General features: G+C 37.0%; 1 protein-coding gene across 1 annotated transcript in view; it reads right to left on the bottom strand.

Moving 5' to 3' along the window:
• The window catches only part of Uqcc1 (Ubiquinol-cytochrome c reductase complex assembly factor 1), a 55,695-nt gene extending 42,544 nt beyond the window's left edge, over nucleotides 1-13,151 (bottom strand). The window contains exons 1-4 of the mRNA XM_070086499.1: nucleotides 13,003-13,151; nucleotides 7,353-7,572; nucleotides 5,277-5,564; nucleotides 834-906 (exon numbers count right to left, since the gene is read on the bottom strand). Coding sequence (XP_069942600.1) covers nucleotides 834-906; nucleotides 5,277-5,564; nucleotides 7,353-7,572; nucleotides 13,003-13,151 — 730 coding nt within the window. The remainder of the gene's footprint in view (nucleotides 1-833; nucleotides 907-5,276; nucleotides 5,565-7,352; nucleotides 7,573-13,002) is intronic.
• Between the last annotated feature and the right edge of the window lie 2,426 nt (nucleotides 13,152-15,577).

The raw sequence follows: 15,577 nt of genomic DNA, 5'->3' as shown, positions 1-15,577 counted from the left end.
TCCCAGCATTTTAGTTGCCTCTTACAACATGCATGGCTTACAGAGGAAGAATTCTGTTCCACTTCCCCATGGAGATAAGAGGAAATAAACAAGAACTAGAAAGAAAATAGAAGAAAACCCAGAGGGGTGTGTATATATATGCTTGTACATGTATATGTAGTCTGACCTAAGTGTAAGTAGAAGTAGCAAGACATACCTGAAATCCTGCATGTTTATGAGAAAGAAAAAAGGGCACCAGCAATCCTACCATCATGTAAAACAATTACAGGCTTTCGTTTTACACTCACTTGGCAGGGCGGTAGTACCTCCCTGGGCAGTTGCTGTCTATCAACCTACTACCTACCCTTTTTTTTTATATCCTCTAAAATCTATTCTGAAATTCTGAAACCAATATTTCATGCAAATGATAGTCCTATTATCTCCTTGCCTTTTTTTCAGTTAACTGCTGTAATACCACCTTAGTATGCAACAAAATGATGCCATAATATCTAATGTTTGTCATAAAAATTTGAAAACATCAATGAAAAGCTGCCATTAACCCTTAAACTGTCCAAGCAGATCTATGTTCACATGCGTAGTGCTCCAAAGGTAGATCTACGTTTTTTTACATATTTTCAAATATAACAAAAAAAAAATAAAGTAGATCAAAGTCTTTTTACACATTTTCAAATGTAAAAAAAAAAAGATCAACTTTTTTACATACTTTCAAATGTTGAAAAAACGTAGATCTACGTTTGGACAGTTTAAGGGTTAAATGGTGTACATGCAAGTACTGAAATCCTCTAAAAATTTAGGGAATGAATAAAGGTATATAAAATCCACAATATTCTCACCTTTGAAAAAATCAGCTACTATAGCTCTGTCACTAGTAGTAGCATAGAGCAGATATCCTGATCTTTTTAATTTCTGAAAGAAAATGTTACATTATTAAGAGGTTATCAAATATACTTTATTTTTCTTAAGCTTTATATTAAAAATAATGAGAACAGATAATATATTATTGTATTTTATGAGATATTTATTTATTTTTTTTAACAAGTCGGCCGTCTCCCACTGAGGCAGGGTGACCCAAAAAGAAAGAAAATCCCCAAAAAGAAAATACTTTCCTCACCATTCAACACTTTCACCTCACTCACACATAATTACTGTTTTTGCAGAGGAGCTCAGAATAGAACAGTTTAGAAGCATATACGTATAAAGATACACAACATATCCCTCCAAACTGCCAATATCCCAAACTCCTCTTTTAAAGTGCAGGCATTGTAATTTCCCATTTCCAGGACTCAAGTCTGGCTATATAAAAATAACCGGTTTCCCTGAATCCCTTCACTAAATATTACCCTGCTCACACTCCAACAGCTCGTCAGGTCTCAAATACCGTTTATCTCCATTCACTCCTATTTAACACGCTCATGCACGCTTCCTGGAAGTCCAAGCCCCTCACCCACAAAACCTCCTTTATGCCCTCCCATTAAGATAATATAATCATGCAGCAGATCAGTTTATGAAGAATATTATTTACAAGCTTTGTGTGTTTCCTCAAGTTGTTCACAATAAAATCACTTAAATATAATACATTTCTCCATCAATCATATTGCCAGTTTTTCTTTCCCATTAATCACTTCTTTTATTGTACATTTATCCATTATGCTTGAGAATTCTTACCTTCATATTCTTTTTCATAATTAGTTTTACAGTGAAACCTTAGAAAATTAAAGCATCTTATGGTATTCAGGCAGCAAACTTTGACATACCTTATGTGACAAGGTATCCATTTCCCTTGTAGCTGATCTTGCAAGTGCTACATGCACACTTTTTTAATTTATTGCACTAGTCATACCTAAAAGTTAAATAAGATGATGCTTTGCATGCACAACATTCATAGTTACTATAATCAAGCTCCACTGCACTGGTAAACATGCAACGAAGTTAATTGTTTTTCCTGGTAATATGTCAGTTGATTGTTTCAGTGATGGTTTCCCTAACATGTACTATCTTTAAAATTTGGAAACTTGTTACATCATTGCTGTAAATATAAGAACATAAGAAAGAAGGAACACTGCAGCAGGCCTACTGACCCATGCGAAGCAGGTCCATGTCTCCCCCCGGATTAGCCCAATGACCCACCCAGTCAGGTCACCTCCACTTAAGGAAGGAGCACGGTATCGGACTTAGTAGCACAAGCTAGTCAGGTCCAACTCACACCCACCCACGCCCAGAAAAAAAGCCCAGTAAAGGTCATATGTATAATTTAAGTTTATGAGTATTAAAGTTAAAGAGACTGAAAGACAAGTACAACACTGCATATCTGTTCCAAAGCCTCTTGCAGTTTTGGTGTGGTTTAATAAAATACTGGAAAGAATAAATGGGAAACAAAAATCTGAAACAAGAAGACTGCAGACAAACACTAAAGAAAATGTGACAAAGCAGTGGAGATAAAGAATATGAGAGAATGGAGTATCACCTGAGAAACAGCTTAGAGATGTACTAAGATACACATGAATGAAAAATATTCTGAAAAGACTGATCTACAGTAGTAAATATTTACAGTATCTCAAATAACAGAATTAAAAAAAAAAAAAAAAGCATGAATTGATGTATGAAGTCATCTTCAATTATTCAGTAAATTCTCTTTTTGGGCAATTTTGCTACTGCATATTCAAAAGTGTTTAAAAATGAGTAAGTAATGCAAAGAATTTGGGTACATAAAATCATAAATTTTTAAAAAATTAGCAATGCATGTCAGTTACATATATACGTAACTCATATGTATTGCACAATCTTTCAAACTGCCTGCTATATAACTAAATGGCCATGCATGGCAGCCCCAGGTTTGACCCCACCTTCCTTCTCAGCTTGGGCCTGTTGGGCTAGAGCAAGCCACCTACATTTGTTTTCTGGGATCATCATCTTATCTCTTTTACTGAATATTAACTGCATCACCTAAGAGAAATACAAATGATGCAAGAAGCAAGATGCGACGACTTTGAGGATTTGTAAAAGGTACAAATAAAAAATTACAATTGACCCTTGAACAATATGGTTTTGAATTGCGCAGGTCCATTTATGTGTGAATTTTTTTCAATAAATATACTGGAAACCTTTTTGGAGATTTGCAACAATTTGAAAAAACTCGTAGATTACCTATGTAGCCTAGAAATATAGAAAAAATTAAGAAAATGTTAGGTGTCATGAATGCATGAAATATACAGTATGTAGATACTAGTCTATTTTATCATTTACTACCATAAAATATTACAAATCTGTTATAAAAAGTTTAAATTTATCAAAACTTACACACACAAACACTTGAAGATCATACATGGCACCATTCGCAGTCACGAGAAATGTAAACAAACGTAAAGATACAATATTAAATCATAACTGCATAAGATTAACTGTAGTACTACTGTAATAATTATGTAGGCACCTGTTGCTATAGAGGCGAGTTAATCATCTCTGCATGAGCAGTTTCTCTCTCCTGTAAATTGCATATCACAGTAAAAAAATGATCTTTTGTAGTTCTCATGTATATTTCATCATGTTTAGTGCAATACCATGAACTTTGAATAGCACCAAGGGACCCATATGAAGTGCCATTAGTGATGCTGGAAGTGCTCTCAAGAAGCAGAGAGGGGTCACGACAGTACAATAAAAAGTTGAATTGTTTAATATGTACCGTAGACTGAGGTCTGCAGCTGCGACTGCCCACTATTTCAGATAAATGAATCCAGTGTAAGGACCATTGTAAAAAAAAAAAAAAAAAAAAAAAAAAAAAAAAAAAAAAAAAAAAAAAAAAAAAAGTGAAGCCATCGCTGCAGTTATGTCAGTGGGTGCGAAAACCTCGCACTTTTTCTGAAATACCTTTTTATCTCGTATTGAAAATGCAGCCTTTATGTGGGTGTAGGATTGCTATAAGAAAGGCATACCTATAGAATCTAATATGATTCGAGAAAAAGCAATCATTATATGACAACTTTAAGCAAAATGAAGGTGAAGGATCTAAAGCTGGAAAATTTAATGCCAGCAAGGGATGGTTTGATAATTTTAGAAAGAGATTTGGCTTAAAAAATGTCAGGTTTACAAGAGAAGCAGCTTCTGATGACCAAGAGGCAGCAGACGACAAATGATTCATCTTGTAAACAGACAACGTAAACTCATGGTATCAATATATACAGTACAGTACTGTAAATGTATTTTCTCTTCCTTATGATTTCCTTAATATTTTCTTTTCTGTAGCTTACTTTATTGTAAGAATACAGTATATAATACATATAACATATACTACAAAATAAGTGCTAACTGACTGTTTATGTTATCAGTAAGGCTTCCAGTCAACAGTAGGCTATTAGTAGTTAAGTTATTGGGGAGTCAATGGTTACACAAGAATTTCAGAGACTGCATGGGGGGGGAGGTGATGATCAGCACCCCTAACCTCTATGTTGTTCAAGAGTCAACTGTACAAGAGAAAGATAAAAAACAACAGCATATGATTTGTTGGATTTGGCAAATTCCCAGATAAAACTGAAGCAAGGAGAGGAAAAGGAACCTGAAGAAGAGAAAGAGTAAACACTGGAACAGTCATTTAAGAATTCCTTGAGAATAATCCTAAAATAAATAGAAGCCTCACTGTCAGTCAAACTCTTAAGTAAGCAATGATGCCACATCAGTTCTATAAAGTACAGTAGTCCCCTCATATCCGCAAGTGATATGTTTCAAGACCTACCACAAGTCCTGTTTAAATGTGCAACATTATTTTTAGCACACCAGCTGACACCCACCAAGTTATGGTGATGTGAAAAAGAAAAAAACATTTTCCCAATCACTAACTCCATCAGTCTTGGCAGAGGTGTGCTGACATTACAGTTCATATACCTCTCCAAAGTGCAATATCCCCACCCCTATGGTGTGCAACCCTGTACTTCCCACCTCTAGGACTCAAGTCCGGCTAACTGGTAGCAAAACATAAAAGCCACAAAGGCAAAATCTATTAAGAGGGAGGCAAATCAATTACAAAAATTCCAGTTGCTTTTAAAATAAGTGATAATGTATAACACTGTAAAGTAAGTGTTAAGATAAAGAAGTGTGTAGCTTCATTTGACCAGAAAAATCTGGATGACACTAGGTGTGTTAAGTAAGTTCATTTGAAAATACCTTTTAAAGATCAACTGAATACCACTGTGTGTATTAAAAATTCACACATAATGTACAGTGTATTGAATTACATGTATAAATAAAAAATGCAAAAAATAATTTGTAAGAGAAAAAACACATACACTTTTAGAATGATTGAACCATCCCATCTTCTTTATCATTTTCTTAATTCTTCCTGGTTGTTGTGTGACCACAATTGCAGAAGTGCTACATAGCTTAGGTGTTAAGAGCAACGTATTTTTAAAGTTTTGGCATGATTTGTTTGGTTGCAAAACACTTTCTTGATATCCGAGTCGATGTGCACACACAGAGCTACGTGAAAAGTGGTAATTTACTTGTTGTTCACTATTGCATATCTTTTTCAGTCTTGATGTTAGATGAATTATTTTACTTCTTCCATTCATTGCAACCTAAAATTAAAAAAAAATTAATGTTTTTTGTTCATATACATGTACAGTACATGTAAACCCAAGCATAGTAATTCAGAGTGAAACTAGACTGGTAAAACATATCCTAATTGAGGTAACAATCATAGCATTTGAAAGGAAAAAGCACTTAAAGGAAGAGGCAGTAAGCAAGGGCAAAGTTGGCACTTTGGAAGAGAAATAGTACTGCACTAGTTAATGAATAAAAAATTAAAAAACTCAAATAATGTAGAAATTTTAGCGCTAAGTGACAGTATATATCAGTATATAACATACATGTATATTAAATAAATAAATAAAACTCAAGCATAACACCTGAACTCTTACCAAAATATAAACAGTTATGTGTATAATTTTTTTAATTAATTAACCCTTTGAGGGTTTCGGACGTACTAGTACGGCTTACGACCCAGGGTTTTTGACGTACTAGTACGCCTAAATTCTAGCGCCCTCAAATCTAGTGGGAGAAAGCTGGTAGGCTTTCATATGAAAGAATGGGTCTATGTGGTCAGTGTGCACAGTCTAAAAAAAATCCTGCAGCACACAGTGCATAATGAGAAAAAAAACCTTTGACCATTTTTTGGGAATAAAACAGCGACTTTGCACTGTATTTTCGTATCGTATTTATTGTTGTATTCTAGTTTTCTTGGTCTCATTTTATAGAATGGAAGACATATTACAGAAATTGAGATGATTTTGACTGGTTTTACAATGAAAGGTACCTTGAAATTGAGCTCAAAGTAGCAGAAATGTTCGATTTTTACCAAATTTCAAAAGTAAACAAATCGTGCCAAGCGTGCAATACACGTCAACTGGTGAGTCTAATATTCTTTCACAAGTGCGCCAATAATATTTATACCATTTTTTACACTAATGCAGTAGTCTGCATAACAGTAAATCTTATATTTTTTCTGAGAATAAAAATTCAAAGCGGAAAGCAAAAGAATATAAGAGGGGCCTTGAGACATGACTAATGACCAGAGGAAATGTCATTTTAGTGCCAGGAATGTCTTTCTTGTTTATTCTGGACCCTATTCGGAAATTGGCATCTATTGAAATTTGTGTGAAATTGGCAAAATTGCTAAATTCTGACCACTGTACTGGATAGTTGAATTTCATAAATGGGTGGTTTCTTGCACCCATTCGATAGAAAAAATGGAGTTTTAGCGAAATATTCATGTTTTTTGTCGACTAGTACAGTGGAATTGGCCGAAAATGGGGCTCAAAGTGGGCAAAATCGCTGATGCGTAAACATTGCCGAGACCGCTAACTTTGTGAGAGCATAATTCCGTAAGTTTTCCATCAAATTTCAAACTTTTGGTGTCTTTATGATCGGGAAAAGATTCTTTATCTTTTCACAAGAGAAAATAATTTTTTTTTTTTTTTAAATTTGGCCGACCCTGAGAACGAGTTTCGGAGAGGGCCTGTCGACCCTCAAAGGGTTAAGAGTGAAAAGATTTAACTTGATTTATGAAAAGGAATAAATATTTATTGAACATGTTTGCAAATGATTCATACACTATCTTACATAAATTTCAAAAATTTATTATAATTTTAACATTTAATAGAATCTGGATACATTAAATTGATCACAATAAAAAAAAAATTAATAGTACAGTGGAACCTCAAATATTGAACTTCCTTCGTTTCAGACGGCTGTTTGAGTGCCGTTACTGAACGAATTTATTCCCATCAGGAATAATGTAAATTAGATTAGTTCATTTCAGACCCTCAAAATTACACTTATAAAAGCACTTACAAAAATACACTTACACAATTGGTTGAGTTGGGAGCAGTTCGATATTTGAAGTTCCACTGTATTAGAATATGATGCTGATAAGCTTCAGTGGGATATGGCCAGTTTGTTGAAAGATGATGATACAGTGGAACCTCGTTTTTCAGCCTTAATCCGTTCCAGAAGGTCAGCCTAAATTCGAAATGGCCTAAATACGAAGCAATATTTCCCATAAGAATTAATATTAATACAATTAATCTGTTCCAGACACCCAAAAATATTCACAAAAAATACATTTTTTACAGATTAATTATAGTTTTGCATACACAAAGCAATGAGAACTAAATAAAATAAATAAACATAACTAAACATACCTTTATTGAAGACTCTTCTTGGCTTATGGCTTATGGAGAGAGGGAGGACTGATTATTGTTTGGAAGGGGAATCCCCCCCCCCCCCATAAGGACTTCAGGTATCAAAGTCCTCTCTGGGGTTACTTCCCTCTCTGCCTGCTACACTCCCTGCATGCCTGCTACACTCCCTGCCTCCCTTCCACACTCCCTGTTTCCCTGCTAAACTCCCTGCCTCCCTGCTACACTCCCTGCTTGCCTGCTACACTCCCTGTCTGCCTGCTACACTCCCTGCCTGCCTACTGGCTACACTCCCTGCCTCCCTTCCACACTCATTTCCCTGCTACACTCCCTGTTTCCTTGCTACACTCCCCACATGCCTGCTACACTCCCTGTCTCCATGCTACACTCCCTGCCTGCCTGCTACACTCCCTGTTCCCCTGCTACACTCCCTGCCCATGGTGGCTTATTTCACAGTCGCACTTAATAAACAAGCCACATCAGCTTCCTTGATTTGTTCTTTCTTTGCCATGACAGAAGTGATTGTTGATTTGTTTTTGCCACACATCCCATGGTGACTTATTTCACAGTTGCACTTAATCTAATATGGCCGATATACGAGGCAACAGCCGAAATGCGGAGCAAAATTTCTGCCGAAAAACTGGCCTAAATACAAATCGGCCGATAAACGCAATGGCTGAAAAAACGAGGTTCCACTGTACTGATAAATGCCACATAATAGAAATGGATGAAAATACAGACAGTAGTAATTTTTTATAAAATTTCGAGATTATAAAAAAGGATTATAAACTACAGGTTATCAATAAAAAATCATTTAAATGCAGTGAAAAACTTACTATGTTATACACTGCTGGTGAAAGTTTACTTTTTCCTGGATGTGAATTTACCAATAATTTTTTGAGCTACAATGTTTGAAATTGAAGTGGGTAGACAATGGAGACATTTATTTTGTGCACATGTAAAAAGTAGTAAAAAACTTAGCATAACATACACACACACACAAACACACATAAGCGACCAGTGAAGAGGCAGGGCCAGGAGCTTGGACTCAACCCCTGCAACCTCAACTAGGTGAGTACAACTAGGTGAGTACACAGTCATTGTAACACAACCTAAGACCCTTGTAGGTTTAGTGCTTCTTTTTGATTATGATCATAATAATAATAACATAACCTAAACAAAATCAAATTATTAGGCAAGATGAAGCCACTGTGTGGCGAAACGTTTCCTCAATAAAGATACCCAAGAGTTGCACATGTGTCTAATTTATCAAAATCAAATTACTAAAAAATAGTAATTCAACTATAGTATTCGCTGCTGAGGGAGAAAAGCATGTGTAATTGTATTGTGGAAGAAGTGAAAGATAGTGCAGTGGTCAGGAGTCAACCAGTAACCCAGTGACCTCGAGTTACTGTGTCATATGACTTTCTAAAAGTATTATGGCTAACAGCTCAATAAATAATAATTTGCACAAGAAATTACCGTCTCCCATGGTATGGATAGTATTTTATTTTGTATTTTTATATTATAAGTTTATACCTAGTTGTATTTAAGCTCATTCTAGCTCAATACATAGACAACACCAAATTCATTATAGTATTAGCCCTTAGTGCAATTACAAGAGTGAGTCTGGTGCCATTTGTAATTTGTTTTTTTTATATTATTAGTTTATACCTAGTTGTACTTTAGCTCATTCTAGCACAACACATAGACAATATCAACTTCATTATGTTTATTTGTGACTATACTCTATATGACCAAAGTGCTTTAGCTATATACTTGTCCAAACCTCCCACCACTACAGAAATCAGTATTAGAACTCGCCACATAATACAGGATATAAATAACCGCTATTTAAACCTAAAAGATGAATGATCACATTGACCCTGATCTAAACCTCCATAATCTAACACACAATCAAAACTTACTGGAAAGTAACTGCCTTTATTACACAGCATCACAAGCCTGCACTATCCTGAACACTGCTCAGAGTCTATCAGTTCTTAACTACAACATCAGGTCCTTAAGCAAACACTATGATGACCTCCTGGCACTCTTTAAGTCACTAAAGACACCCTTTTGCATTATTCTTACTGAGACCTGGCTTAAGCAGGACACAATAGATATCTACCCACTACCAGGATACACAGCAATCCACAACTGCAGACCATACCAAGTTGGGGGTGGTACTGCAATCTATTACTCTAACCAACTATCTTGCATTAGCACCAATTGCTTTAGTGATGAATATGGGGAATACATTTTTGCTAATTTTACTGTAAAAAACCTCAAGACGCCTATAACAATCGGTGCCATTTACCGGATACCCCACACAAACATCCCAAACTTCAGTGAGAATCTCAAGATGCTAATAACAAACAGACAAATGAACAAGCACCACCTTCTCTTAGCTGGAGACTTCAATATCAACCTTAGCCTACCAGATGATCAGACTGTAACTGATTTCATCAACAATATGAACAACACACTTCTCATACCAACAATAACTAAACCAACCAGGCTGACTGAGAAAAGTGCAACCATAATAGACCACATATGGACCAATATACTAGCCCCCTTAAATCAGGGATAATTACAGACAGCACTACTGACCACTACCCAACCTTCCTCTTAACAAACATTAGTAAGCCACCACTCGAACACAACAAAGTTTCATTTAGACTCCATGACGAGGCCTCAATAAGGAATTTCACAGCAGACCTAGAGACTGTTGACTGGCCTACAGAATTCTCCAATGCCAATGGTATTGACGATTGGACAGACATTTTTCTTAACAAAATACTTAGACTATACAACAAACATTGTCCTATAAAAACAAAACAGATCACAAATAAACGGCTCAGTTGCCCATGGCTAACCAGCAGCATTCTGAAATCCATTGATAAGAAACACCAATAAGAAAAGCAATATAGACAGGGCTTAATACACAAAGATATTCTTAAACACTATTCATCAGTTCTCACCAAATTAATAAAGAAAGCCAAACAACTGTACTACTCCAGCAGATTCACTGACACAAGAGGAGATACAAAAAGACCTGGAAAACACTTTCCCAGATTCTGGGGACCCACAAACTGAAAAAAACAAGAATATTGTCCTAACTAAACCTCATGAAACACCACTGCATCCCACTGATACAGCTAACAAGATAAATGACTTCTTCTCAAACATAGGATCTAATCTCCCCAGTAAAATCCCACGTACCAATGCCCGTGCCAGGGACTACCTAGATGGGAATTTCCCAAATTCCTTCTATCTTGTACCAACTGAGTCCACGGAAGTCACCGCGATCATAAAGTCACTTAAATATAACTCGGGGACTCTGTCTCATGTCCCACCATTATTGTACAAGCAAGCGGCCCATGTCCTTTCGCATGCTATTACATAACTTTTTAACAAGTCACTAGAAACTAGCACTTTCCCGACACTACTCAAGACAGCAAGGGTTACACCAATACATAAAGGAGGTGACCCTACAGACGTAAACAACTATAGGCCAATATCAAACTTACCATTGCTATCCAAAATCTTCGAGAAACTCGTGCACAGGAGACTGTATTCATTTATATAACATCACAAAACATACTCAACCCCTGCCAATTTGGATTCAGGAAAAATAAAGGCACTAATGATGCAATTATAAAAATGCTAGACCTGCTTTACACAGCATTGGAAAATAAGGAATATCTGCTAGGAATTTTTATTGACCTAAGAAAAGCGTTTGACACAGTAGACCACGGCATCCTACTCCACAAACTTGACCACTATGGTATAAGAGGCCATGCACTTGCATATTTTAAATCCTACCTTTCTAATACGTATCAGTATGTCACCATTAAAGACACAGCCTCATCAATACGGCCACTTGATACTGGAGTTCCGCAGGGAAGTGTCCTTGGACCCCTGCTCTTCCTCATTTACATCAGTGATCTTCCAAACATATCACAACACCTGAAACCCATTCTCTTTGCTGACGACACGACTTATGTCATCTCCCACCCTAATCTTGCCACGCTGAACACCATTGTTAACGAGGAGCTGATCAAAATATCGACTTGGATGACAGCCAATAAACTTACACTTAACACTGGCAAAACCTACTATATTATGTTTGGTAACAGAGCAGGTGTTGCGCAACTTAACATTAAGATCGACAACACTAATTGCCAGACATAATGAGGGCAAATTCCTTGGCCTATACCTCGACAACAACCTAAATTTCAGCACCCATATCCAACACATAACAAAAATAGTATCCAAAACGGTGGGGATCCTCTCCAAGATGCGATACTACGTACCGCAAACTGCCCTTCTCACACTATACCATTCACTTATATATCCATACCTCACCTATGCTATCTGTGCTTGAGGTTCAACTGCAGCAACACACCTAAAACCAACAATAGCCCAACAAAAAGCTGCAGTAAGAATAATCACTAAATCCCATCCCTGGCAACACCCCCCCCCCCACTCTTCATAGATCTAAACTTACTTTCTGTTCAGAACATCCACACTTACTACTGTGCAATCTATATCTACAGGACCTTAAATTCCAATATTAACCTTGACCTAAAATGCTTTCTTGATAGTTGTGACAGGATCCACAGGCATAACACCAGACACAAACATCTCTATGACATTCCCCGTGTTCGACCAAACCTTTACAAAAATTCAATGTATTTCAAAGGACCTAAAATCTGGAACACCATACCTGAAAACTCTAGAACTGCAGACACATTCATCAGTTTCAAAACTACAGTTAGAAAACATCTTATCTCCCTGATCCACCCCGACAACTAACTACATGATAACCACCTGGTGGTTCACAATTACACTCACTCACCCACTGACTGTAAACCCAGAAATACTAATCTTAATCTTAAAATAATAAATCCTAGCGAGTCATAAGTTTGCCTATGATACTCCAATACAGACACCTTGTATTGTGCCAAAACAAAAGCATTCACATTGCTAAACTCACAAATTATGATGAAGTCACCTAGCCTTAATACCATAATCTGTAAGGATTTAATGTTAAGAATTAAACTAAGTCTGCTCGAAATGCCTAACCATGCTAGGTGTCCTAGTGGCCCCCTCTGTAATTAGTATTTGATAACATGTAAACCACACAATATCCAAATCCTGTAAACCCCACATTGTAACCCTTATAGAGAATCAACTTGAACTGAATTGAAAAAAAAGGAGAAGAGCTAAACCTGTAGGATGTCTCCAGGTAAAAAGCAAATATGGTAAACACAAACTGGCTTATTTCTATTAGGGTCCTTAGTACTCTTACCCAGGAGGTAACCCATACCAGTTGGCTATCACCCAGGTATACCTACTTGCTGCTAGGTGAACAGGGGCAGCATGCCCAACATTTACACTCATCCTTGGATCACACCCCAATGCTTCAGTGTGAGAACTGAGGCTGTTACCAATTGTCATGAGTAATTTTTTTACATTGGTTTTATGGGCATAATTTTTTTTACGATGGTTTTAAAGGCACACAGATGTTATATAAAAAGAACATTATGTGATTTAACAGAAAAATGCTGTAAAGTTAATGTGACTTATTTTCACATACATCCTCAAAATAAGAAGGCATTGCTGCACTCAGGTTAAATTTTACAACTAGTTACATGAACCTGGCCTCACAACAACCATAGTGTCTTAGCATTATACAAGAAACCCAAAGTATAAACCTCCCGCCTCACAACAGCCGGTGATCCTAATAATAATATCCTTGGTACATTAAAACGTTTACGTTTGCATCTTAATATGTGTGCTAAGTCAAAAAGAAGCGGTAAACCCACTAGGGTCATACAGCACTGCTAGGCCGTCCAAGAAATGAATGGTGGAGCTGTTAATTAATATTACACCTATTATTAAAATAGGTACCTAGGTGTTAGTCGACTGGTGTGGGTCGCATCCTGGGGCAAAACTGACCAGTTTTCTTTTATTAACACATCGGCCGATTCCCACCATGGCAGGGTGGCCCGAAAAAGAAAAACTTTGCCGAAATGCTCTGCATAACAAGCGGCTTTCTATATAGTAGTATGTCACTCATGATATTGTATACCTTATACATGTACTTGTAGTAAATAATTGTTATTATGTAGGTCTTCGTCCCAAGGTCGTTGGGTTTATCAGGGCCACTGACGGCTTACGCCGTATCGAGCCCAACTTCCCGATGTTCGGGGAAGATTTGTTGCCCAAAGCTGGACGACGAAAGAAAAGGAACAAAGGTTTATTTATTTATTTATTTTTTATTTGGACATGATACGTATGTGTGCAAAGAAATGTAGTGATTGGGTGTAAATGTCAAAAGCCCCTTGTATGCAGAGCATTATGGGCAGGCTTAAAATTAACTTAAGATTAACTAAGCAATATTCAGTGGTAAAAATTACAGTAAACAAATTACAACATGAAGTACATATGAGTATTTTAAATAAGAAGCATTAAAGTTGTACAAATTTGCAGCATAATGATGTATAATATAATCGAATCAGAACGAGTAAAATCAATGATTTGTTGCGCAGAAACAGGTCATGTGGTCATTACGATTTCGTGAGTCATTAGATAAGTTACTGTGCATTCTATTGGGTAATGTAATTAAAAAAAAAACATAGTTTGATAGGGTCACAGGTTATACATTTATGAGATTCAGTTATTCAGCATTTATTTAGTTGTGGTTGAGTAAGTGGTTTTTAAGAAGAGTCTTGAACTGATAAACAGACAGTATTTCTTTTTATTATTATTATTATCAAGGGGAAGCGCTAAACCCGGAGGATTATACAGCGCCTGGGGGGGATGTGGAAGGCATTCAGGATTAATTCGGGGAACTGGAGCACAGATACAATTCCCTAAATCAAGAGCCCCTCACCAACATCAAGGAACCTTCCTTGAGGGGAATATTTCTTTTATTTATTTATTTATTTATTTATTTATTTATTTATTTAGAAATTTAGCATACATACAGAGGTACAAAAAAAATACAGGTAAGAGCAGCATGCCAAAGCATTACGGGCTGGCTTACAATTAACTTAAGATTAACTAAGCTATTTACCTGGAGAGAGTTCCGGGGGTCAACGCCCCCGCGGCCCGGTCTGTGACCAGGCCTCCTGGTGGATCAGAGCCTGATCAACCAGGCTGTTGCTGCTGGCTGCACGCAAACCAACGTACGAGCCACAGCCCGGCTGATCAGGAACCGACTTTAGGTGCTTGTCCAGTGCCAGCTTGAAGACTACACCAGACCCTGGAGTTTACCTGGAGAGAGTTCCGGGGGTTTTCCCATGGCCTGGATGTTTTGTATCTTTTTGTCCCCTTCAGATGGTGTGCCTGGCAATTTAAGTTATAGCACAGTCTTTCCTGTACTGAAGAGATACACATTTCAGGGTGAAAAAGCTTACAGGAAGGGAGTCTGCATTTTCCTGTTGTCATATGGGCATGGCATTTTCTAGGGTGGTCATAGTTGCACGTCCCGTCTGTTTTTTTCAGATTTCCCATGCCTGCAGATACCAAGTGCATAGTATGTGCACAGGCTTGGTTTCCGTTTGCCTTGGGTTTCTGTGACTGTATTCCCTGTTGGTGCATGTTTCCCTGTCTTATTCCTATCCTCCCTAGCACCCTCCTATGCACCCTAGTGCAATTGCAAGTACCATTTCAATTTGTATTTTTATATTATAAGTTTATATTATAAGTCCTCCTCTAAGATTGTTTTCATATCTTAGTGACTATATTGTGTGTGCAGTTAGTGTATATTTCAATTATATTATTGTTCAAGGCCCTTAACTATCTTTTGCTAACTGGAGTTATCTGGAGTTTACCTGGAGAGAGTTCCAGGGGTCAACGCCCCCTTGGCCCGGTCTGTG

The sequence above is a fragment of the Cherax quadricarinatus genome, chromosome 18 (assembly GCF_038502225.1).
Source record: "Cherax quadricarinatus isolate ZL_2023a chromosome 18, ASM3850222v1, whole genome shotgun sequence".
In the NCBI taxonomy this organism is placed as follows: domain Eukaryota; kingdom Metazoa; phylum Arthropoda; class Malacostraca; order Decapoda; family Parastacidae; genus Cherax; species Cherax quadricarinatus.
The sequence above is the reverse complement of the archived record's forward strand: the minus strand, read 5'-3'. Positions and strand labels throughout refer to the sequence as shown.